Source organism: Ornithodoros turicata, chromosome 6 (assembly GCF_037126465.1).
Source record: "Ornithodoros turicata isolate Travis chromosome 6, ASM3712646v1, whole genome shotgun sequence".
Taxonomy (NCBI): domain Eukaryota; kingdom Metazoa; phylum Arthropoda; class Arachnida; order Ixodida; family Argasidae; genus Ornithodoros; species Ornithodoros turicata.
Window position 1 is genome coordinate 21240919 of NC_088206.1, and position 24820 is coordinate 21265738.

Sequence of the window (24820 nt, forward strand, 5' to 3'; positions counted from 1 at the left end):
GCTATCCATGCAATTTCGGAAGTCGTCTATTGAACTCGGAAATTTGCAACCTCACATTTTTTTTTTTTTTTTACAGAAACCGAAAGCTCATGCCGGATTTATTGCAGTTTATTGCAAAATCGTTCACTAGTACGACGGTAATAGCCAGAACAAAATTGCGAAAACCATCGCTTCGGGGCGCGCAAATTGCTGGACGAGGCTCAGATCTCCGAAAGAAGCGATGCGAGGAGGCCACGTATGTGCCCTTTCGCTTTCCCTTTTCCAAGCTTCTGCTGATAATGGCAGAATGGTTGTAACACAAAGTTAACTGAAAGCTGAGCAAGGAGGAAACTGGAAGGGGCGGGTGACAGTTTTTCTTCCACTACATCTTGCATTAATTTGACAGCAAACTGAGCTCAGCCAACAATTTGCGCACCTCGAAACAACGTTTCTCGCAATTTTTTTTACAGCTATTACCAAAACAGTAGGGAATGTATTCTGTAATGCAATGGAGGTAAATCTGAGGTGCGCTTTCCATTTCTGTAAAAAAAAAAAAAAAAAAAAGAGGTTGACTTGGCACACTTCGGAGATCAATTGGAAAAATTCAATTTGTCGCAAGTCAAATTTGATAAATGTGCTCAGAAGTAATGGCAAAATCTTCCCTGAGATAAATGTCGGTGGCCGATGAAACACCTTGTATGTTTATTAATTGGGAGTAGAGATTTACAAGTAAGGTGAGTCAGCCTATGTTGTGTGGTGGCACGCTGCTCGTGCTGCAAGGTAGGACTGCGGATAATTTTTACCACCTGGAGATCTTTAACAGGCACGCCCTCATACCAAAGCCACCCCAGCTTGTTGAAATGTGCAACATGGCATGCAACGTGGCTGAAGCTCAGATTCTGCCTCTCTGCTTACCTTGCTTTGCAGGTGTATGATGTACTGTTAACCGTTCTTTGCTTTGCCTTGCTTTGCTCCTGCAGGATCAACTCCAAATTTCACAAGTTAAGAACCTTTCAACTGATAAAGCTTAATTTTACGCAAGCTACGCATTTCTTTCTTGTTTTATCGATGTATGCTGTAATTGGTTTGGAAGAACTTTTCGAAACATGCGAAACATCGTTATTTTCGTTTTTGGAATCATTGACATTCTTGAAACCTTGTGAAGTCTCTGTGTGTCTTAGCTACTGTCCTAAGTGCAGGGTATATTGTGCAGTGTGCAATGAGGACCATACTGTGTTTGATGGTCTATGGACTTTTGAACCTGACGGACATTTGCAAGGTGAGTCCAGTCTGTGTGTGTGTCCTTCGCGTTTTGTTATGGCAAAGGGAGTTCCAATAAAAGCCCTTGAAGTAGGGCCCAGGCCCAGCTGGTGACCCAGCCCACATGTTTCGAGTGAGTCAAGCCCAAACCGCAGACAATGTCAATCTCTCACACGGGTTCTGTGGTTGCATAATGCGACGCCCAAACAGAACAAAACCTCCCAGGGTGTTCCTGTGGATATCCTTTCACGGAAATTGGGATCTCCCTGGGAGACAGACATTTTTCCGTCGGACGTCCCCCACATCTCCGAGTGGCCACGGTTCGGACTTCCCACATATATCCGTCGTTTGTCCTCACAGGATGTTACATGGAGATGCCTGGACATTGCATGGACCTACTTATGTACATGCACACGTTGTGTGGATATACAAACATCCGTAGAGGAGAAAGGCATTTATCCTCAGTTTTCGTAGAAATCAGCATTTTTCTGCCTGCCATTTTGTTTTAATCCCCGCCTCCGCACCTTTTAATTTCTGTTGCTCCTCTTTGTTTCTCGTACATGCCATGACGGAGAACGAACGCAGCGTTTTAATCAGAAAAAAATATATATGAAAGCTCCGACAAGACCACCCAGTCCCAGAAGCTCACTTCGAAAGGCAGTGCCATTTCCTTCCAAAGAGAGAACAGATACTATATACTGCTTATCTCGCGAGGATCACAATATTCCAGGTACTTTCTCGCCTGTGAATCAAAATGATGGGTGAGGTGACTAAGCTTAATTCGATTACGCACGCATACAAAAACGAAGTGAGAAATTGCTTGGTGTATTAACTCGCTTTCAAGACAGCGTCTATGTTTTCTACTGGTTTTGGTTAGAGACATTCAGCTGGTACATCGAACGTCGAACTTCGCAGAGCTACATCGCCACCCGTTTCTCTCTCCCCCGCAATAAATGATCCGTGCAACATCCCGACACGGATCTAACTCGGACAATTCTTGAAACAGCCGCGACCGGACATCCTGTGGATACAGATCCTGGGACGTCCATGTATGAGGCTCCCAGTGATATCCGACGGATATACATTTCCGGATATGGACCTTGGGATCTGTTTCGGATGTCCACAGGAGAAAGTGTTCTGTCTGGGGTGTCGTTCACAACAATGGGAGCAGTCTAGTGGTAGGTTGCAAACGTATAAGTCCATGTCATTATCAATCAGTGTACAAAACTTTTGTTATGCTGCAATAAGCAGTGGTCGGCAACGAACACAGTTTTTTTCTCTTAGCCGTGAAAACACGTGTCACCTGAGCCAAATCAGCCAAGGTCGCGCCCTCATTCGACTGGATTGATGATTTTTCGACTGCATAGTGATAGCTAGCAGAGTGAAATTTTAAAGTGGTGGCAGCACTTTGTCCCAAGTTATGCCAAATAAGTGTGAAAGTCATTTACATAAGTGTGGACCTGCATTCCACGTCTAAAAGCAAATAATATCGGTAGTGACGGTGATGGAACTGCTTGCCACAGGCGGGCAACGTCACCACTATAGCACAGGGATTCGGGGGGAGACCGGATTCGAACCAGGGTCACTTCCCAGTCCCGGCGTGGAATGTCATCATCGACTGCACTGCAGGCGTCTCCGCCATGAAGCAGCGCGAGACAAGTCACGTGCTTACGACTAGCAATGGGAATGGTCGTAGCTCTCGCTCCTCTGACGCCAAAGTTTGACGCGTTCGTGTGTTGGACGGTTGACATCTTGCTAAGTAAAACCTACCGCGACGATGATAGGCATAAATAACACATAAGTGTGCAATAAACCTCTACCCGAGAAACGTCATCATGACGGACTGAAACCGAAACAAATCGGAAGGGGAGGGCTGGGTTCTACTAGAGTCGCTATTTAGTGACTCTAGGTTCTACTAGAGGTTCTACGAATGGACAGTTGTTCGCTGCCACCTATTGAAAGAAAAGTAGGACCGCAGGTCGCCTTTCTTTCAGGGACCATCGTAATCTCCTCAAGACCGTGGCTTTCGGGCGCGGCCTTGTTCGCCTCTAACTTCGAGCGTATAGTTCAACGCGTATAGTCCGGATTTTATCCGGAAAGCCATCTATATGCAACCGATACCATTATGTTCCGCATCGGCCGACAATCTACCCGGCTAATTTTTCCGTCCCAAATGCGCTTAGATGTTAAATAAACGAATTTTAAAGATCAGCGCTGGTTTCGCGTCCGCAGATGCAACCAACGGCGTGACGTCACTCTCTATTTAGAGCGCGGCGCTCGCGCCCTCATTAGTTCTTACCTAGGAAGTGACGTTTTCTCGTTTTTCCAGAGACGGAACTCCTGCATACTGTCAACATCCGGCGTCTGCGCTTGTCATGTATTCCGTCGAATAGCAGTCAAGCGATATATACGCCAATATTTCGCGTACGATTTTCGATACCGTGGTCAGTGGTCCACCAGGAATAAAATGGCACTATAGTTTCGAAATCGACTGGAACGGATTCAACCGTCCCTTTAAAGAGGGACTCATTTCATATCAATGCACCAAGGTTCTTGGGTAATGTCAAGCAGCAGGCCAGGAATAACGCTGTATCTCGTTTACAGTTTTCCGTTCGTTTCGTTGTTGAATTTGTTCCGTCCTGCGTAGTTACCCTGCATACATGCTGGACGCGAACGTTACGCACGTCACGGACGCATCTACGGTGAAAGCCCACCTTGTTTTAAATTGAATGGAAATGTGTTCTTCACAGCCCTACCAGTTTTTTACTGATGAACCACTGAGTCGCCACTTACCTCGCAAATAAGCACGCTAATTTCATCACAAATATGTTATATATATATAATCGTCTTCTATTACACGCTGACTCTGCGCCGACGAGTCCCAACTAAAACGGAACGGCCGTCCTGCTGTTCGTTTTTAGGGCGAGGACAGTAATATATTTTTTAATGCGATGTGTGTCAGTTACAAAACTGACGACAAAGACGAGGAGGAACGGCTCGCTCGCTGTTCTGAGCCAGCCGAATGTGGGCCAGAAGAAGAAGCTCGGGTAATCAAAATTAGAACGCCGCATCAGGAAAACAATGCCTCTGAAGATTGCGTCCTTAGACTGTTTGCCCCCGTCCAGCAAGCGAAAGATCAGCGGTGCCATCCAAGAGGCGACGGGAGCTGAAGTTTCCGCCAGAGCCCTCTATTGCGTCTTTGCCGTCTTGGGGGCATTCCTAGTCATCAGCGTTGTCGGTGCCGCAGTCACGTTCGTCGAGACGCAAGCACGAGACGCCACGAAGGCCAAAACCTCGACTTCTCCGGCGTCTGAGTACATCGTGTTCAGGCAAAGGGAAGAGTCGAGGGGACGCAACTCCACCTCGTTCTTGGACGTGCTTAATGACCTGAAGACCAGGCGGTCGTCGTCGCCGACGACGACCCGACAGACGTTCAGACGGGGACGTGTTTTCGTACTGAGTGATGGCGAGGAAGAACAAGCAGCTACTGCCGGCTGATGCGTGCTTAGGTGATGATAATATAAAGCCAATCGTTTCTACTAGTCTCTTTCTTGTGGTGCAAAAGGAATGCTCGCGCTTTTGCTGTGCTGATTGGCAGCCCTACCAGTAGTGTTAGGACACTGGTGCCTCAGAAGGTGTTCTCCGATTGAGTGACACGGGAATGTGGTTATTCAATAAGAGTTCCCACGGAGGATCAACACCATTATGAGCAGGGGCGAATCTAGGATTTTTCCGAGGGGGGGGGGGGGTCCGCTATGGACAAGTGCCAGGTGCATGCTGGGACTGGGCCATTGAACGCTATGTTGACCCCCCCCCCCCCCCTAGATCCGCGCCTGATTATGAGGAAAGGTTAAGCTTCGGCAAACGAGAGGAGCTGTCCGATGTCGTACCGACCTCTCGTTTACCTAAGCTCAGGCTTTTCTCCTCGTGGAGCTTATCAATAAGTCTGCCTCTGCATTTACACCATCTTAGGTTACGTTCCCAGTGAGGTTCTTCCTTACACACTCTAAGAAAAAAAAGAGGTGTTAGAAGGAGGTAACTTCTACAGTTACCACCTAGGTCAACATAGCGTCTGATAAAGGGTGTAAAAGGGTGGTAAAAGAAATCATCATATATCCAAATTGCTTTACGAAAAGGTGTACGCACCCCCCCCCCCCCCTCGCTCACCATCAGAAAGGGTAACCCTATCATCCGTGGCAATGGTTGGCGGACAACGTGATATGCGGTGAAGTTCTGTTTTGAGAGTGAGGTAGCAGGTAGAACTTTGCAACCTTTTAGCTTGCAACATATGCGACAACACATGCGATAACTATTACCTCCTAAAAGGTGTAACTGCTCCACCCTTTTTTCTAAGAGTGCACTCCAGGTTACGTATCCGTGCGCGTAATATCAAAATGTCGGGGGAAAAAGAGACTTGTAATCACTACATAATGCTTTCGAATATGCCTTACATACCGCTACGCCACAGCGGAACTTGAGTGGTTGCAACTACAGTCAGCTTATATAGTGATTGTAGTTGCAGCATTGCAACTTCTGCATTACTTCCGACTGTGCATGCTGTCGTGGAAGACGTAGACATCTTGCATTTCCTGCTAGATCGCTCATGATAATCATAGATATGATTAAATGATAATTCGTGGCTTTAGATCGCGAACTTTTAACGCTACACACACACACAAGAAGAAAAGATGCCGACCCTTTGCGGACTTCGTTCGACTGGCAACCTAACTTATATGATCGTAAAAGGTAAAAGTATGGTGTATTCCGATCGAGTACGCGATCATAATTCTTACTGAAAAACGCTCGCCCGCATGCATTGCTCTGCAATGTGTCTCTTGTTTGTCGATGAGGCGGATGCGCGTTCCTGCCCCCACCCCAAGGGGAAAAAAGTCCTTGACGTCCCTTTCTATGTATGTAGAGTCACTAAATAGGGGTACAGAGTATCGCATTCCTTTTCCGCGCAGCAGCCGTTCGGTGTCCACGATTGGGCCAATCGCGTCACGTGGTTTCTCCTTCCAAGAACTCGCCGTCCATGTTGAGTCACCTCCATGCAAAACCGGTTTCCTGGGTTGCGAGCTGGCTCGACTCCGCGTTGCTCGCCACCGGAGAAGGGGGAAATTGGCCTGCCGTTGCTAGGCGACGCAGGCGCGCCTGACTCAAGATGGCGGGCTCGCTCGCCGGCGTGGTTCAGTGTCGCTACTCTGGTCCCTATTTAGTGACTTGTATGGGCCCAGGGGCGGTATCTTTCGCAGTGCCTGTACTAGGTTCTCGTGCACCCAGGCTAAAGCACCACTTCCTGCTCCATAGTCGTCGTTATTTTATTTAGGTGGTGGTGGTGGTGGTGGAAGGGCTCGCCGTTGTCGGCCTCTGTGAGGCAGAGGTTATTTTCTCCATTTCGTGCCCGGAGCCTACGCCAATGGGACGAGAGGCGCACGCTTTTGCCAATGGAAGGCGCCACCGGCAAAAAGAGGACGTTCGAGGAAGGTGAAGTGAGCCTGTTCAAAACTGCTCGTTTCACCAGGAGGCAGTGACGTAGCCAGAGAAGGGTGTTTCGGGGGTTCAACACCCCAAAGGCACAGAAAATGATCGGTAGCAGCTCTCATCGAGAAGCTCTCAGTGCGATGGCAATCATGTTGCCTTATATGTCGTGCAGATCATCGTTCAGTGTTGTAAGCGAGTCTGCAGCATGCGCGTAGTAATGGTAGCCGACTCTTCTCGATAACGGTCAGATAACACAAAATGATCCGAGGAATGTCTCTGGGACGTCCCTCTGCGGATGTTGAGGACGTCCGAGCGATGTGCGAGTTTGGTTCAATTCAAGTCCAAAACCCGTCTATATGAAACTCTGATGGAAGTAGTAATTCATGTTATAGGGACGTCCATTGGGATCTCTACTGGGCTTCTAGGAGTCCTTATTGGGATGTTATGCATTCACTGGAAGCGGGCTTCCCTGCACAGCATGTCAGCCCTGTAGAGGTGCTAGCCTTATTGATATTACCGCGTTCAACATGGTAGAGGTTTTCAAACAGCATCGATCAGGACATGTGCTGCTCTATGCTGTTCGAGAGCCTTGTTGAAGAGAGTATACTGTATCAAACAACAGAAAATGTTCACTTGCTCCGACATAATAAACGCTCGTCCTTTATTAGTTCCCCAAGCTAGTTTACATGTATAATAACAGTGATAAATTCAATAACTAAGCCAGTGGCGGATCCAGATAATTGGTTGGGGGGGGGGGGTTCTTTGTCGAAGCGCGTAGTGGGGAGGGAAGAAATGGAAATCCAATGCATAAACTAACGTTTTTTTTTGGGGGGGGGGGCGATAGCCCAACCGCCCCTTCCCCAGATCTGTCACCGTACTAACCAGAGTGTAAAACCAGGGCTGCATCAAGTGTGTAGCTTGCTATTGGGCTACTTCATCACAGATCACTACTTTAAACACGCACAATGAATATTCCATCACTAAATGCCTCTCAGGAAGTAATACGAAAAAATACCCGATGCACACAAAAGACATCACTGTCCTCCTTCCGATTCACTGTGCGTTGCACTCCCTCTCTGACGACTTGTGGTGCGTGGCCAGCGTGGCGCAACCTGCGGGGCGTAACCATGGCATTGTCGCTTGTTGAACTTTTTCAAGGGTGGCATCATTGAAGAAGCACCCTGACTTGCTGTCAAATAGCCTGGAAACAAAGCAAAAATATACTCATTATTTGCAAAATCTACACCCAGTTCATGCGTTGCAGATTCCAGGAGCCTTGTCCTATCAAACGCCGTCGCATATAGGTAAGTACTCGCGCTGAGTTGGCCAAAAAATGTTGTGAAGAACGTCCAAGTCATTGCTCATTTAAACAACAGTACATAACGTCACATTTATGTAATTCGAATGTAGGAATCGGCTACATACCTTATTCGCCACCCAGTGCTCTTGTCTGTACCTTACAAGCTAAGCCGGCACACACACACACAGTCAACATGGAGGACAAGGTGTCAACGAAAATTTGCCTTCCCGCCACTTTCAAAGATCAGTTTCAGCAAGCTACACGTCTGTATTCGTCATAATCCTCATCACGAAAACAAACAACACGAATTATTACCGCTAACATAAACATCACGATAAAGATTATGTCAACCGTAGCGGTGCTTCGTATTCTACTCGGAAATGCGACGAAAACTCATGGAAACTCACATCAAATGGTGTCTCGGATCCGCTGTCGCGCGGACGCCTCAGGCCACCAGCTCTTTTACTCTTTCCTCTCAACAACTTGGGAGAGTGAGAGGAGATCGCTATCATCGCTGCTTCGCACGACGACAGACATTTCTGGAACTTCCTTAGCAAAAAAAAAAAAAAAAAAAAGGGAGACCACAACGATGGCCACACAAAGTAGAGCCGCGTTGTACAACGGACAGGTCCAAGGAACGCGGCTTCTGGAACCTGGGACGTTGGGATCATTTTGGGACGTCCGAATAACGTTTCGTGCTGTCTGGGGTGTGTCGGATGTCTGTATGTGCTCGGTGTTTTTGAATGTCCTTATACGGGTTTTGTCGGCTGTCATTCTAGTGAGGCACCACCTCTACAGATAAGCCACATCAGTGGGAAATTTTAGCCTTTATGCTCTGCCCCATTAGTTAGCCCAACAAGCAGTGCATGCACGTGCCCGCGCAGCTGTAGCAGGTCCCACTGATCTGTATGTATAAAGGCTGGATCGCGCATAGGAGAGGGGCGCGTGGGAGAGAGGTGCGGCAACCGGCCACCATGTTGGAGGGCCCACTGGCGCCGGCTGCTCCCATAGGAAACAATGGGAAGCGATTTGATTTGGAGTATTTATTGCGCTCAAAACGCTCCTCATTGCTCGTTAGCACGGATCTTCCTTAGGAATCAGTGTGCTGATGTATTCCAAACGTGCTTCAGCCGTGTTCCTGTAGTTTTTAATGGTAATTGCCTTCTTTTTCTTCTCCGCTGCCTGTATTCCGGCGCGCTGTAGGAGCAACTGCACATACGAGGTTGACACAGCAGTTTATTTGCTTCCACCGTACCTCACAAATTAAAAGAACAGTGGAACAAATTGGCACATTGGCGCAGGTTCTGTATATCCGCTCCTTCGGCACAGCTGATCGAGCGACTGTGACGGGAACCTGCAAGCACAAGCGTACAGAAAATACATGGTCTTGAGATTTATAGGAGCAGCCACACATACTTTCTTAGTACGTATTGGCACCAGCGAAGTAGCTGCAAACAAGTCCGAGTTTTCAGACGCATGCGATACGAATAAACAGATTTTTCCTCAAAATAAAGAGCTTAACTGTGAAAAATTATCCCTCTTTCTCTGTCTGTGTGAAGTCTACTCAAAGCTGCAACAAGCTGGCATGACATGCCCTTTAGTTTAAAGTAAATTTTAAAAAATACGGGCAGCCCCGCTTGAACTAAATGCAGACGACAGAATGCGTTGGGCCCACCAATATGGCAGCCGGTGACCACGCTGTGGAGCACCCTATGCGCGATCCGGCCTATACTATAGAGATCAGTGGCAGGTCCTACTCTGCAGGGAACAGCGCGTCTTCTTCTTTTCATCTCCTTCCAATACATCTGCCCACCACACCTTTTTGTGGCAATTATCATATATCCAAACTGACACAACAAAGCGTACACACCATCTCTCTTCGAATCAGAAGCGATGACCCTATTATTCGTGGCAATTCGTTGCAAAGACTTTTTTGAAAGTCAGCTTCCCATTGTTTTGAGTGTGTCGTTTCACACCGTTGCTTTTTCTCCGAATTTTGCGTTCGTAAAAAATAAACGACGGAAAACTCCCAATTCCCTGAAAAAAAAAAAAAAAAAAAAAAAACTGTCCGAATATGACAATAACAATAAACTTTGAACACCCGAGCCCTTTCGAACACTTTGCGGTTGTTACAAAAAGGCGGCTTTCTTCTTTCTTTTTGCAGTTGTATTTTGCGCCACCTGTCCCGCGTGGGCCGCGTCTCAACCGGTCGCTCTCGCTATAGCTGACGATTATCGGCAGCCAATAAGAAGTGCTCCGCTGACCTGACGTCATTACACGCGAAGAGCAGCTCGGCGAGATCGCTGCCGCTGCGCGCATTCTTGTAAGTCAATTTACTCGGGAAATTCACGGACCTCAAAGGTAGTGTATTCTTCTCACTGCCAGGATAAAAAAGAAAAAAAAAAGAAAAGAAAAAAGAACAAATGCTGGAACTGCCTTCCATGCTCCTTTTAGTGTCTAGAGCAGGGCGGATAGTCATTTCTAAACCGAAGCGAATAATTCCCGAGGCAAGTACAAAACGAATAGTTGTATACTATCTGACCACATATACAACGTATGCAAGTGATGTACATATACATACTTATCTTCATGTGATGCGAAGCAGCACTCAATTTGTTTTATACCCCCTCTTCTGGCCGCCAGGGCTGGCGTCTAGTTTTTGTCTCCGGGGGGCCAAGCGGGAAATTGGCGCCCCGCATTCTTGCAGCCTGAACGGTGTCTTTTTGTCACCCCTTTCGGCGGGCTCTGGGGGAGTAATGCTACCCCCCCCCACCTCCCCCGTAGACGCTGGCCCTGCTACTGGCATTTTTAGGCTGACGAGTGCAGCATCGTAAATATTCAGTTTGGAAGAGACATCGTTTCAATTCGAATACGGAATTCCATATTCGATTCGGAAATCGAGCCGGATATTCAACTATTTGATGATAGGCAAGCCTGAGCGATGGGCAAGAACACGTAACGGAGCCTTCGTGCTTGTGTTTGTTTACGTGTTCTTGCCCATCGCTCAGGCTTGCCTATCATGGAATTTATCCACCAGCTAGCCTGCATTTACGCCATTCTACAACTATTAGCTCCGTATTAGAAAAATTCGGGTATTCGTGGAGCCCTATACCAAAGTCACCCGTTTTCAATGGGCGTCTTCCAATGTATCTTCACGCAAAGTGCGAGGACTGGTTCAAATCTGTTTGAAACCGGTTCGGAATCTTTAGTTTTGCCACTCAGAACTGAACCAGAGCCGATTCGATGTGCATGACTGATGAAATAAAACAAGTCCGGTCTCTGGTTTTCACTGCCCTCTTTCACCAACCGATATATGATAGCGCAACATTTCGTAAAGCGTCAAACTTGTCCTTGTTGGTACGACATGATGAAATTGAAAGCGCTAAAAATAGACGAAGACGCCGACACACAGATAGCGTGTCCGTGCCTTCGTCTGTTTTTAGCACTTTTAATTACGCCATTTTAACATTTCGTGTTTTCGAGCTTGCCATGGCACGGCCAGTGAATGTCCTATCACTCATACAACTGCGGTTTTACTCTACAGGCTACGGAGTTTCATTTCGCTCATTTGGAAAATTCATTCCCCCCTTCCGCTTCCTTTCATTTTCCATCACTCCCACATGACTTTATTTTTAAAACACCCCGGAGTCATTCGCCACGCGTGCACCACCGTTGGAACGCGTCCACGGACGTTTGTCAAATTCTCGTCTGCTCTCTTTACTTTGTGTTTATTTGCCATTCACCTTTTCAAGTAACAGACGACAGCGAACGAGCGGCGGCCGCGTCGTCTCGGCAACGGTTGCGAACGGAACGCCGCGATGCGGCAACCTTTAGAACGGCGCAGCTTCCGACGGCAGTTCCGAGTTATCGGTCGGCCGAGATCACGGTGCGCGTGGTGATACCGAGACATGGATGTTGAACACCTGAAGCGAAAAACACAGAATGAAGATGCCGCAGTCAACAGTCGTGACTTGTTGTGGTGAGTTCGTGATGTGACGTCGAATGCCACGACAGTGCGAGCAGAATTGGATGTAAGCAAAGTCTGATCGTCTTCGAAGAGCGTGACCATGCCGTCGTGGAGTTCCGGCTGTTTGAGGACATCGCAGAAACATGAGCGTAAGTCCTTTAAGTTCCCTCGCTTCAACTCTGCTCTGGATCATTTCAATCCAAGACGAGTCCTCGAAATGAGAACTTTGGAAAAACGAATGATCTTTCCACATAACCTTACCCTATTAGGCAGATACAATAGTAGGTACGATTCGCGCTCTCACAAAATTACGAGGCACGTGGAAGATTCACTGATCTAGTGGTGTGGAAATATCGGTGATAAATATGTGTACGCTTAAAACAAAACTTCACCACATGACCCGCTGAAGGCCAACCATCGCACAGAACGGATACCGTTATCGCTCCCGATTTGTAGGAAGCTCGGGGCGTACGCCTTTTGTCACAATTAATGTAACTGCGTAAGTGTCACAAAAAGGCGTACTTCTCCCGTTTTCAACTAAACAGGGGAGAAAACGATCTCATTCGGGATGATGGTTTGCTAGGAACGTGTTGTGCAGTGAAGTGCTGTTTCCAGAGCTCGTCGTACACTGTCAAAACAGAACATGACTACATACGCGCTCCTAGCCAACCACCATTCCAAATGATATCGTCCTGACTCCTGATTTGTTGAAAACAGGCGTCTATCTTGAACATGCGTAATGTGTCCAAGATAAGCGCCTTCTGCCATTATCAACAATTCGGGAGACAGAATTCCTTCGGAATGGGGGGTACACTCTTAGAAATGAACTTCACCGCATAGCACGCTCCTAGTCAACCATAATCTCGAATGATGTCGTTATATGCCCTGATTTGTTGAAAATGGGAGGCGTACGCCTTTTTGTGACACTTATGCTGTTCATAATTGTCATAAAAAAGACGTACGCCTCCCGTTTTCAACAAATCAGGGCAGATCACGATATCATTCGAGACGATGGTTGGCTAGGAGCGTGCTATGCGGTGAAGTTCATTTTTAAGAGTGTATAGCTATACACTCTTAAAAATGAACTTCACCGCAAGCACTCTCCTAGCCAACCATAATCTCAAATGATATCGTTATCTGCCCTGATTTGTTGAAAATGGAAGGCGTACACCTTTTTTGTGACACTTATGCTGTTCATAATTGTCACAAAAAAGGCGTGCGCCTCCGGTTTGCAACAAATCAGGGCAGATAACGATATCATGCGAGATGATGGTTGGCTAGGAGCGTGCTATGTGGCGAAGTTCATTGTATAGGAGCGCGTTATGTCGTGAAGTTTTGTTTTGACAGTGTACGATGAGCTCTTGAAAAAAAAAAAAAAAGAAAAGAAAAAGGTTTTTCACCGCACAACTCGTTCCTAGCAAACCATCATCCCGAATGACATGACATCGTTCTCTCCCTTGATTTGTTGAAAACGGGAGGCGTACAGTTTTTAGTGACACTTATACAGTTATGTTAAGTGTCACGCATAGGAGTACGTCCGGCGCTTTCCACAAATCATGAGTGATAACGGTATCATTCTGCGCGATGGTTTGCCTTCAGCGTGTTATGCGGTGGAGCTCTGTTTTAGGAGTGTACGTACGTACTACTACGCAGTACTTTTTCATGCGGCCACATTTCAATTTCCACACATCATCCAGGCAACGGATTGGGCCGAATGGAAGTGGGAGAGCGTTTGTTTAGAAATCTCGAAAAATTCAAGTATAAAAACGGGTGTGCGAAGAATATTTCAACACATTCAAAACATAAGAAAATGCTCTAACAAGGCACCCAAGTTTGTGCCCTCATTTTACCTGATTTATGCAGGATCAATGGGATCCTCGGTGAGATAAATATAGTGTTTGAAGAACACGAAAATTCACGCTGAGCTTTAAGCCTTCGATGGAACACTAGTGGCTGCGTTAAAGTGCTACTACTCGCTAATCATCGCAGCACCAAGTGAAAATTTGGACATGCCGCGAATCGTGCCATTATCTCGGTGGGTTTCGGGAGAAAGTACTCGGGTTGGCGGCGTTGGAGCCCCATCCAACTGACATGCTAACACGTATTTTACATTAGAGTAAATCGCAGCAGATGTCAGCTTTGCAGACAGCTTATCGTCAGTCAGGAGCGGTTCTGCGCTATCCTTTCGAGAGCCTGAAGTGCCTCGATTGCATGCACTGTTTCGATATGTTGTTGAATCGTATACTCCAACAATCTCTGGTTATACTCGTAACGTTATAAGCTCGTAACGAGAAAAATAAAAAAGAAGGAAATATTCACCTTGTGTCGGTATGTGGACGCCTCCTGCACTCTAAGAGCAGAACTTCACTGCATTACATCCTCTGCACTCAGCCGAATGATCGCCGAGTTATCGTTTTTGACTTGAGGAGATAATGAGGGGTATATGCGTCTCTTGGTGGAAATTAACGTATGTATATCCAAATTGCCACAAAAAGGCGTACCCTCCCATACCATTTTCTGCCAATCACGAAAGAGAACGATATCATTCTGAATAACGGTTTGTTCTGATCGCGTAATCCGGTGAAGTGTGTTTTGAGTGCAGTCGGGATAGAAGTGCTTCCTCCTATCGCGTTTCACCACTACACTCTTAGAAATGAACTTCACCGCATAGCACGCTCCTAGCCAACCATCACCCCGAATGACAACGTTCTCGCCCCTGATTTGTTGAAAACGGGAGGAGGAGCCTATTTTGTGCCATTATGCACGGCACAAAATAGGCTCCTCCTCCCGTTTTCAACAAATCAGGGTCGAGAACGTTGTCATTCGGGGTGATGGTTGGCTAGGAGCGTGCTATGCGGTGAAGTTCATTTTTAAGGCCTAGCGGAGAGACCACTCTAGTTGCACCTCTCACCTACAGTGTGCTTCCGTCCCATCAGTACCGGTCATCCTGCTTCTACATCACTTTGAAGTCGTCAACTCCCCTCTCCCACTTTCTTTTCCTTTTTTTTTTTGGCTATAGTCGTGACGATGCCCACTTGAGTGCGGCCAACAACGGCAAGCTACCTCGACCCCCCCCCCCCCTCATTTTTAAGAGTGTAGGGAGAGCTAAAGGGACGTTGTTCGTGTGGTATAGGTGTCTGAAGCTGATATATGACAAAGACTCCCCTGCGGAGGGTGCACAGGAAAAAAAGTTCGTCGGTGTCGTCAAACATCTGGGGGTGTTGGGCGGCGGGGTGAGGGGGGTTTGGATAAATCACTGTGCGGCTGAGGCCCATTGCTCTTGTTTTGGCTAGAACCAATGGAAGCGCTTCATTACTAACTGTTCGTTGATTGACTTTGTCACTCTCGGATTACCCTCCTGACTTGCGACACGGGAGCAGCTACTCTGCACTCTTAAAACAGAACTTCACCATATATAACACTCTGAAGATCAAACATTGCACAGAATGATACCGTTACCAATCCTGATTTGAGGAAAGCGCAGGGTGTGCGTCTTCTTGTTATAATAAGAGTCACTCCCGTTTTCAAAAGATCGGGGGAGCAACAGTGGAATACGGGATAATGCGGGCGTACGCCCTTTTGTGGCAATTTGTACATACGTGTTACGACTGTCACAAAAAAGGAGTACCGTCCGCTCTCTCCTCAAATCAGGGGCGACTGGTTGGTGCAGAGCTTGTTGTGCTGCGAAGCTCTGTTTTTGGAGTGCACACAGGTTTTATAAATCTGCACCAGCTTAGCTTTCATCTATTCAAACAGAAAGTAAGAAGAAAGGAAACAGGAAACATACCGGACCGATCTACACGAAAAGGACGCTGAAGATGAGAACGAATCTATCATGTTCTAACTAAAATACACTCCCCCAAGAAGAGAAGGCACTTTGTTTTGAACGGGTTTAGCCGAACCAGTGAATTTGAGTGGGAATCACTCAGAGAATCCTGTCTTTTTTTTTTCTTTCGTAGAATTCTTTTCTTTCTTTTTTTGTCTTGTCTCGAACCAGTCAACAAAGAGAGTCTCATCTGGGAGCTCTCATGGTCATCTGTCTCACTTAACTTTACTTCTGCACTTCTATTACATTTCATCCCTTATCGCCGAAATCCTTGGTCGCCGACCCACTACAAATGAGAAAGTCGATGACACCCTTTTTATAGCCTCCCTTCCTCTTTGTGCGTAATCTCCTTCTCTTTTTTCTGCTTTCCGGAGCCGATATAAAATCACACAGCGTCCTTTATCTCTGACGGGGCTTCTGTTGGCTCAGAGATATAACGTGAGAACTAGTAATAAAGGTTAGCGACGCACTCAGCTCGACATCATTAATAAAAGGGATTCTCCCCAATCACGTTTAACAGCCGAAGCGATTTCAAACTTTGGAAGCACCGGTCCGCACCAGTTGGTCGGTGTCTCGTTACCGCGGTGCTCATTGGGACTCTTTGTGTTCGCCGAACAGCGTTCCGGAAATTCTCATTGGGTGGAAGTTGAAAAGCAGCGTGATTCGTTCAACACGGTTCTCCCTTAATTCATTAATACTTCATCTTTGTCAAAACAAGAAGTACACGTCTAAAAAAACAACAACAACAACAACACACACACACACACAAACACACAAAGAAGGACACGTTCGCGCAAGCTATACAACTTTCAAAGATTGTCTGTAATCACTAGAGCGTGGATGAATATGCACTAAACACTCCCGAAATGCATATGCAACTATGCACTGAAAATATTCGAAATACGAAGTAACAATCCTCAATATACGTATATACATATGTGTGTTTTTCGTTGTTCCTGATACAAAACCAATGCACCAAATGCCAATTTAAAAAAAGTGAGTATTTTACGAGGGATAACACCGTGAAATAAAGCCGCCTTCTGCAGCACACAAGAAAGAATACCTCATCTCATCGTCATTCATGTAGTAGTAGTTGTTGCTGTTTGCGCCTCAGATATAAATCGTGGAACTGAAGGCTTTGCGTTCGTGATTGATAAAATAGCGTAAACGCAGGCTAGCTGGTGGACGAAACCTATGCTCAGGTTTGTTTCGTCATGGGTTTCGTCCAGCTATAGCTTCCGTTTACCAGTCTTGGGTTTTTGCAGTTGACTTATATGGCCATCCTCTCGAAGAGAGTAGTAACTAGAAGATGACTAATTACCTGAAATTCATTAATTAACTCTTTAATTAGGGGATTTTGGGCAAAAGTGAGACAGGTGAACAGCCTCCACTTGTGAGGCGCGCGGTTATGGTTCCGATTCATTTGCATAGCGAAATTCGGATAGCGCTCGTTTCCCAAGTTTTAAAAGACCAGGATGGTAAACAGGAGAACGTCCCGATAATCATAACGCACAAGACAGACGCTTACGTGACGTAGAAGATGTGGGCGAAATGGCAACGGCACTTCTGTGACGTGGTCAGCAATCATACTAATTAAAGTCCAGTTTTGATGCAGAATACATTCTGACGGAAGCGTCAACAATGAACTTTTCTGGCGTTAGAATTTCCTGAAATTGCGTCATGTAGCGATGGAGACTTGAAACAGTGTCTTTTGGTTTTGGAACTGAGTGCCTTTCCAGGAGAGTCACGAACAGGAGGCTGTGAGAGGTCTCAAGTGTATTTGCGTGCTTCGAGGAGCACCACTTGAATACGGCGGGCGAAGACGAGCGTGGCTGCGGTGCTTCAGTTATCACCACTATATAGTGTGTACCAAGTGCGCGCACCGCGATGGATGTTGAACCACCCAAGACTGACGGTGACACGAGCGATGACAATAGGGAGTCTTAGTATTGGGAACGCAAACATACGCAAAGGTACTCAAGGAAATAGCGTTATTGACATTGCGCATATACGTCGAACGCTACGCAATTTTTGCGCCCAGCGTACGTACGCCTTTTCGAATTTTACTTGCGTACAGGACCGCCGTTCTCGTGACTTGCGATACAGCTCGAGACCTGCAGGTTTACAACATCCGCGCGGAAGAGAGACACGACAGCATGGCGTTGGACTGAGCGGATTGCCTTGGCTGCACTTCGCTTGCTTGGAGGGTGCGCGCCGCGTACTGAAACTGTACGAACATGGTGGAGAGTCCCGGTTGGAAAGTTTACCAGATACCTCGTGTTGTGTGTGTGAGAGAGAAAGAAGAAATGTAGGAGAGAATGTAAAGAGAGTGGAAAGCAGGTGCCAGCGTAGAGTAATAGGTTAGCGCGCTCGAGACCGGTAACCGAGAGATGCGTTTTTCGATTCCCGACGCTACCTGGCTTTTTCAGCAACCGTCATTTCATTTCATTTCCACGTGATCAAATTGCCTCAAAACAGCCATGGCCTTCTACAACAACAACAACAACAACATAGATGAATGGATGATGATGATGTGGGATGTTTTCCTGCGTTCTAAATGGTGCAAGGAAACAGGAAAAACGAGGGATGTGCTAACCAAATCCGCGTATCCACGAAACCTCGAATCCTATATAGGCAGAGATTCGAGATTCGCGAACCCGAATCCAAGTGCCAAAAACGGCGAATCGAATCTTTCAAATCCAGCAACCACGTTTGTTTGTTTGTTTTTCAAATTGGCGCCTTCTGAGTCCGCCGAAAGCCTCATTGGCCGACGGGCGTTTTCTTTTTTTTTTTGTTTTTTTGTTTACATTGCTCTGGACTGAAAGGGTTCAGACAGGAACTGTTACATTACAAATTTGAAAGTGACCTGTTTTTGCATTTTTATGTTGCTTAGTTTTATGGAAATAATTCTGACTCGAGAATTTATGCGTTTCTTGTAGTCGTCGAACAACGTGTTAAATAAATTACGTTTAAGAAGAAGTATATGGGTATATTTTCTCCTGAAAGTGCAGCATTATCTAATTTGTTTTTCATTAAACAAAAGGTATCATATTTAGCTTCAAAATTTTTTTAACTAGAGGCGTTTTCTTTTTTCTTTTTTTTGCTTTTTAAGCTATTTTTAACGAAAGGATTCGAAAGATTCGAGATCCGTAAGATTCGTGGATTCGCAGAACCTTCCTTGGATTCGGATTCGGATTCGGATTCGTAAAATTCTGGATTCGTCCCATCTCTATAGGAAAAAAAACAAATGATTCCTTTTTACACAAAATTAGTTAACATAGACCTAAAAGTGCTAGAAGATCTGTATCAGTGATTATACAATCTTTGTATACGGTTCATAGGATTAAGGTATAGGAGCTGTTATATACTTTAAAAATCAGAATTCGTCTTACGGGAGCATAAAAAGCGAGGGATTCAACCAAACAGGTGGGTGAACTTTGGTTCATATACGCACCTAGGTCGCGTGCAACAAAACACTTATTCAGAGTTACATTTCCCAAAATCAAGAGTTTCCTTGCGAAGGACATTACACAACGTTTTCTGTGCATTCAAAATAACGATGCACCAATCATAGCTCATGTTGATGTCATTTTGCAGCGGCAAACAGTCAGTTGAGGTGAAGATTGTCAAAAACAGCTTAATATCATCCGCATTCGTGCATCATGATCTCTCATCTGTTTGTACTTTCTGTCATAGGAAAATTTAATGAGACAGGTATGAGACAGGTATGGTCACATGTTCAGGGGCTGCAGGATGACGCAACGATTATGTACAACGGTTATTTACAACGGTTATTGTACTTTCTGTGTGTAAGCGTACTGGGGTAGCCAGTTCGACTTCGTCGAAACTCACATCCCCATTTTTTTTCTTTATCACGCATCGTGCATTTTCAATGGGTCATGGGGTACGAAGATGTTAAAGAGAATAGGGTCAAGCCTCGAGGGACTCCATGTAAAGGGCCTCGATATAGAGCACATAGGACGCGTACAAAATTTTTGCGTCGTTTTAAATAATCAGCGAATGACGAGCAAAGAGAAAAAGTCACACCGTACCAACTCATCTTCAACACCAAAGCATTACGAAGCACTAAATTACTTAGAAGAATACCAGAGAATACATTCTGCACACAAGTAAAGAGTTTCGTCCCGAAGACCAAAGGATCTCCTGATAAAAAGTTAAATCATCGCTGCTTAACTCGTGCAACTGAATCTTCCATCCTTTCGTTTTTTCTTTTTCTATTGCGTGGATTTCAAAATGGTGCTGTTCGTAGAAAACTTATTGTTTGTTGTGGTCCGTACTACAGGGGTGCTCCGTTACAGCTGAGCTGACACATCTCGAGTGAGAGAAGATGTAGAGTGTGTTGGTTCAGTAACATGGTAACAAGCGCGAAGAAACACGGTATCTCGAGTAATGCGCTCCTGCCTCGTCATTCAGTGTCCATAAATACCTCCCGTCCCATTCATGTTGAGAGTTACCTTACTGAGGCACCTAAAGAGATGATGAAAGAAGCCCATGGGGATAATTCGGGAACACATGGCATGGTCACACCTATAGGAGCAGGTCCTCACTCCGAGGTTCATTTATTCTACCCGTCATGAAATTACCGCTAGGAACGGGGTAGAGCGTCACCCGTAGCAATGAAACGCTCCGAATCGAATTATCATATTAATCGAATTAAAGTGTTGTTCGAACCAACGAGCGAGACCTCTACTTTGTAAAGGGCATAGAAGCCGTAAGGGGAGAGGCTAAACAAAAGCTTGGGGGAAGCAGAAATGGGGAAAGAAAAGGATACTGGACCTTCTCCCAACGCCCCTTCAATGCCACTCCTCCTCGGTACTTCTGATATCCAAATCAGCCATGTTTTTCCTCTGAGCTCCATGTGCGAAGTGCATTTGCCTTGCCAGCTGTGATCGGGTGTGTGATGGTTGCATCTTATACTCGGTAAGGGACGAGTACAGTGAACCCTGGTTATTATGACCATGGTCGTTCCCGAAAGCTTTGGTCATAATGCGGAATTGTCATATTAACGGGGGAATTTGCAGAGGTTTCACAGCGTTGTTCCCCAGGGGTATATGGTCGTAAAGCGCGTATGTCAGATATCGGGGGTCATATTAACGAGGGTTCACTGTATTGAACCCCTTCAACGCTCTTAAAAGATATGGTGGTGGTGGTGATAGAACTGCTTGCCGTACACTCTTAAAAATGAACCTCACCACACACTCTAAAAACAGAACTTCACCGCATAGCACGCTGTGCGCCAACCATTGCCGCGAATGATGTGGTTATCGCTTCTGATTCGAAGAGAGGGGTGGGCGTACGCCGTTTTGTGGCAAAGCGATAACCCTATCATTATTGGCAATGGTTGAAGTTCACCGCATAGCACTTCCCTAGCCAACCATCATCTCGAATGATATCATTATCTGCCCTGATTTGTTGCAAATGGGGGCGGGGGGGGGGGGCGTACGCCATTTTGTGACAATTGTGAACAGCATACGTGGCACAAAGAAGGCGTATAACGCCTCCCGTTTTCAACAAACCAGGGCAGATAACGATATCATTCGAGATGATGGTTGGCTAGGAAACTGCTATGCGGTGAAGTTCATTTTTAAGAGCGTGCAACATGTCGCCACACTGCGCAGACAAACCTTACGTGTAACGTCACGGTACACCCTTAAAAATGAACTTCACCGCATAGCACTTTCCTAGCCAACCATCATCTGGAATGATATCATTATCTGCCCTGATTTGTTGAAAACGGGAGGCGTTATACGCCTTTTTTGTGCCACGTACGCTGTTCACAATTGTCATAAAAAAAGGGCGTACGCCCCCCTCCCCCCCATTTGCAACAAATCAGGGCAGATAATGATATCATTCGAGATGATGGTTGGCGAGGAGCATGCTATGCGGTGAAGTCCATTGTTGAGTGTACCATTATTTTGGAACCCGCACTGAAAGGCAACGTTTTTTTTTTAAATCCGTGTTAGCGCCGCGAAGCAACTGTGGCTACCTGAAAGGCAACGGAGTGAGAGCGTACCTGTAGAGACTTCAGGGCGCACAGGATATCTATCACTGCGGATAAGGAAGCACAAGTGCCACGAAAAGGGGTACGCCTCACGTTACGCGAAAGCCTATATCTAATCCAATAGGACCATATTCGGCACACGGTGAAAGAAGATCCGACTTTAGGCGATGCGCGTATACGATGCCATCAGAATCTGTTTTCATCCTATCCTAATGGTGCCTCACCCGGAAACGAATACACACGGGGTATATAAACGAAACGGCTTCCGCCGAAAGGAAAGGTCTCTCGAAATACGTACACCCACAAAGTCCAAGTGTCGGGAAAAGAAGAACAGTTACTAGCAGTCAAGTCCCAGTAAGAGAGCACCTGTTGCGAGTGAGCGAAAAGGCCGTCGCCCCCCTGCGGTGGCAGATATATTTAATCGCAACTGCTGCGGGAGGCTAACTTTATACACAGAGCCCCAACCGTAGCCTGAACACCTGGAGCCGGCATATCACCACGAACGTACTGGCGGGGTCATTAAAGCGACAGTCACGACCTAAACCGAAATACGCTTCCTTCTCATGCTCGGAGTCACAGCGAAAAATATTTCTATTAATATGCAACAGGGTAGTTGGAGTAGGTTTACACGTATAAGGTCTATTTGTGAACAAGCGTCGAAATTCGGAGTAGTTGGTAACAGTATATAATGGTAAAAGGAATAGCAGCCAGGGACAAGAGTCAGCAGTTGGTTTGTGCACTTCCTTGTCCTTTTATCCCTGGCTGCTATTCCTTTTATCGTTATGTTCTATTTTATCTAACAACTGGAGCGTTGCGTGATCGTCCTACTAAGTTTCATTGACTCGATCAACTACTATTACGTTATTTCAATTACATTTGCATCACGTCACTTTGAATATCCTTGTGGTTTCTAAGTAATTAAGCCAGCGACTTGGAGCAAAACTTGCTGATAGCGTTTTTTCACATCTCGAGACAATGCCGAAACACTTTTATATCGGTCCTACACCCTCGTGATGCCCGCAACGGTGCGGTGGTTTACATCACCGTAAAAACGAACCCGGGGGGGGGGATTTATTGGCAGAAAAAAAAAATAACAAAAAAGAAACGGGAAAGGTCAGCCATGCAGCACGCCGGCTTGCGAACGAACCGGGTATGAGCATGCATGGCGTTCACGTTTAACTTGTTTACCTCAACAACTACGACGTTGTGCTGGATGCTTTCCAGTCTGGCCTACTCACCAATGAACAAGAGCGGTGTTCATCATGCATGACGTTGACATCGGCGCCTAACACCGACATACACCCTAAAAACATAACTCATGGAAAACCATCATCCCGAATAACATCGCACTTTCCCCCGATTTGTTGAAAACGGGAGGCTTACGCCTTTTTGTGGCACGGGCCGACACCGTTAATTATCACAAAAAGGGGTTGGTATGTTACACCCAAATGCATCGCACCCGTATTGACATTGATTGGCCAATCTTGTATCCGTAAGGAAATGTCGAAGAACTTCGATGGTGAAACGCTGCAACGATGAGTTGTCCCGAGGACCAAGTAGCTCTCTCAAACTCAAAGGAACTTGTCGTAACTTGGCCTAAGGACAAATGCAAATATTTGCCACATAGAGTAGCGCCGTCGAGAAAGGCAGTGGTACGGAACGCACCATATGGAAATACCTTTCATTAGCGACGTCTTCGCTGTGACGTTGCAAATAGACGGTGCTTAGGAGGGCTGAACATCTATAGTCACTTGGGGGAATTTCTTCACATTTCTTCTCACATTCTGCACGACTTACATAGCTAAATATAGAAAAGAAACGGAAGAAAAGTAAATGAACAGCATCCAGGAAGGAATCGAATGGTCATGATTCGTGACTTCTGGAATGCCTTCTAGGGAGCAGACACAGCTAGCGTGTGTGGGCCAATAAAATGCATTAATACTATCCATTATTACTTTTCACGCCTTATATGTGGGTTGGATTAGATGTAAATTAAAATAATATGAAAATTGTGGCACCGCGGGTGTGGGGTCGAGCCGGCTACCCCGGATCACTTGGACCACTAAAGGGTATAGTTAATATAGCACAGACCACCAGGGGTCGGTGGGTTCAGGATGATGACGTGATGACGGCATAAAGAATGAAAAAGTGAAATATTATTATTGAATAAAATTGTAGTTCATGGAAGTACAATATTTCCACGTACTCACCGCTACGGTACACAACTCTGTGCTGACCGTGACCTTTTGTCCGCATCGATGTCCCGGAAATATTTTACCGGAGCGCCGATTGCCTGACTCGGAAGTGCCACGGTCCGAGTACTTTGACGACGCCAAAAGGCCGGCTGTATACAGTGTCCGATTGCAAAAGGAAAATGGGTTTCGCTGCAGCCTTCGCATGACGTGGTGTATTCCATATTGTGCACGACACCACATATACAACAGTCGCGGGAGGCTGCTTTCCCGATATTGTGTAAAAAGCGTGCTATGCGGTCAAGTTCATTTTTAAGAGTGCAGTGCTAGCGAGTGCTCTGTAAAGCGGGCTGTGCTGCATCCAAACGATGTGTGCGGGGAAGACCTGCTTATGGCACGATCTCCTCCTAACCCACATTTTCGTTTCCCGTCGATACAGTTCCCCAGCATCTGCAGTTCAAATGGCGTGCTTACACTGACCTCAAGGTTGCTAGCAGAAGGTAAATATGATGACAGTGTACAGATAGCTGAGATGCGCTTTTTTCGCAATTAGCGGACTTCAAGGTCGCTATGTGTATCTGGTACGGCTCGAGCGGGTACGACGTTTGGCAACTGCAAGTTATCTCTTACACCAAGAAGAATATTATACAAAAATACTGTCATCCAAAGTAAACCAACAACAACAACAACAACCCGTTTCGCATTCAATGTGTACTGATTTCGTTCATACCGAATCATTCGGAAAATGTTTCTCTGCAAGTCGCTTTGCAAACAGCTGTGTAAACCTGCATTA

At 46.2% G+C, this 24820-nt stretch overlaps 1 protein-coding gene across 1 annotated transcript in view; it reads left to right on the plus strand.

Moving 5' to 3' along the window:
• Positions 1-11816: 11816 nt before the first annotated feature.
• The window catches only part of LOC135396402 (glutamate receptor-interacting protein 1-like), a 161205-nt gene continuing 148201 nt past the window's right edge, over positions 11817-24820 (plus strand). Inside the window, exon 1 of the mRNA XM_064627355.1 lies at positions 11817-12136. Within this exon, the coding sequence (XP_064483425.1) occupies positions 12088-12136 (49 nt within the window). The 5' untranslated portion in view covers positions 11817-12087. The remainder of the gene's footprint in view (positions 12137-24820) is intronic.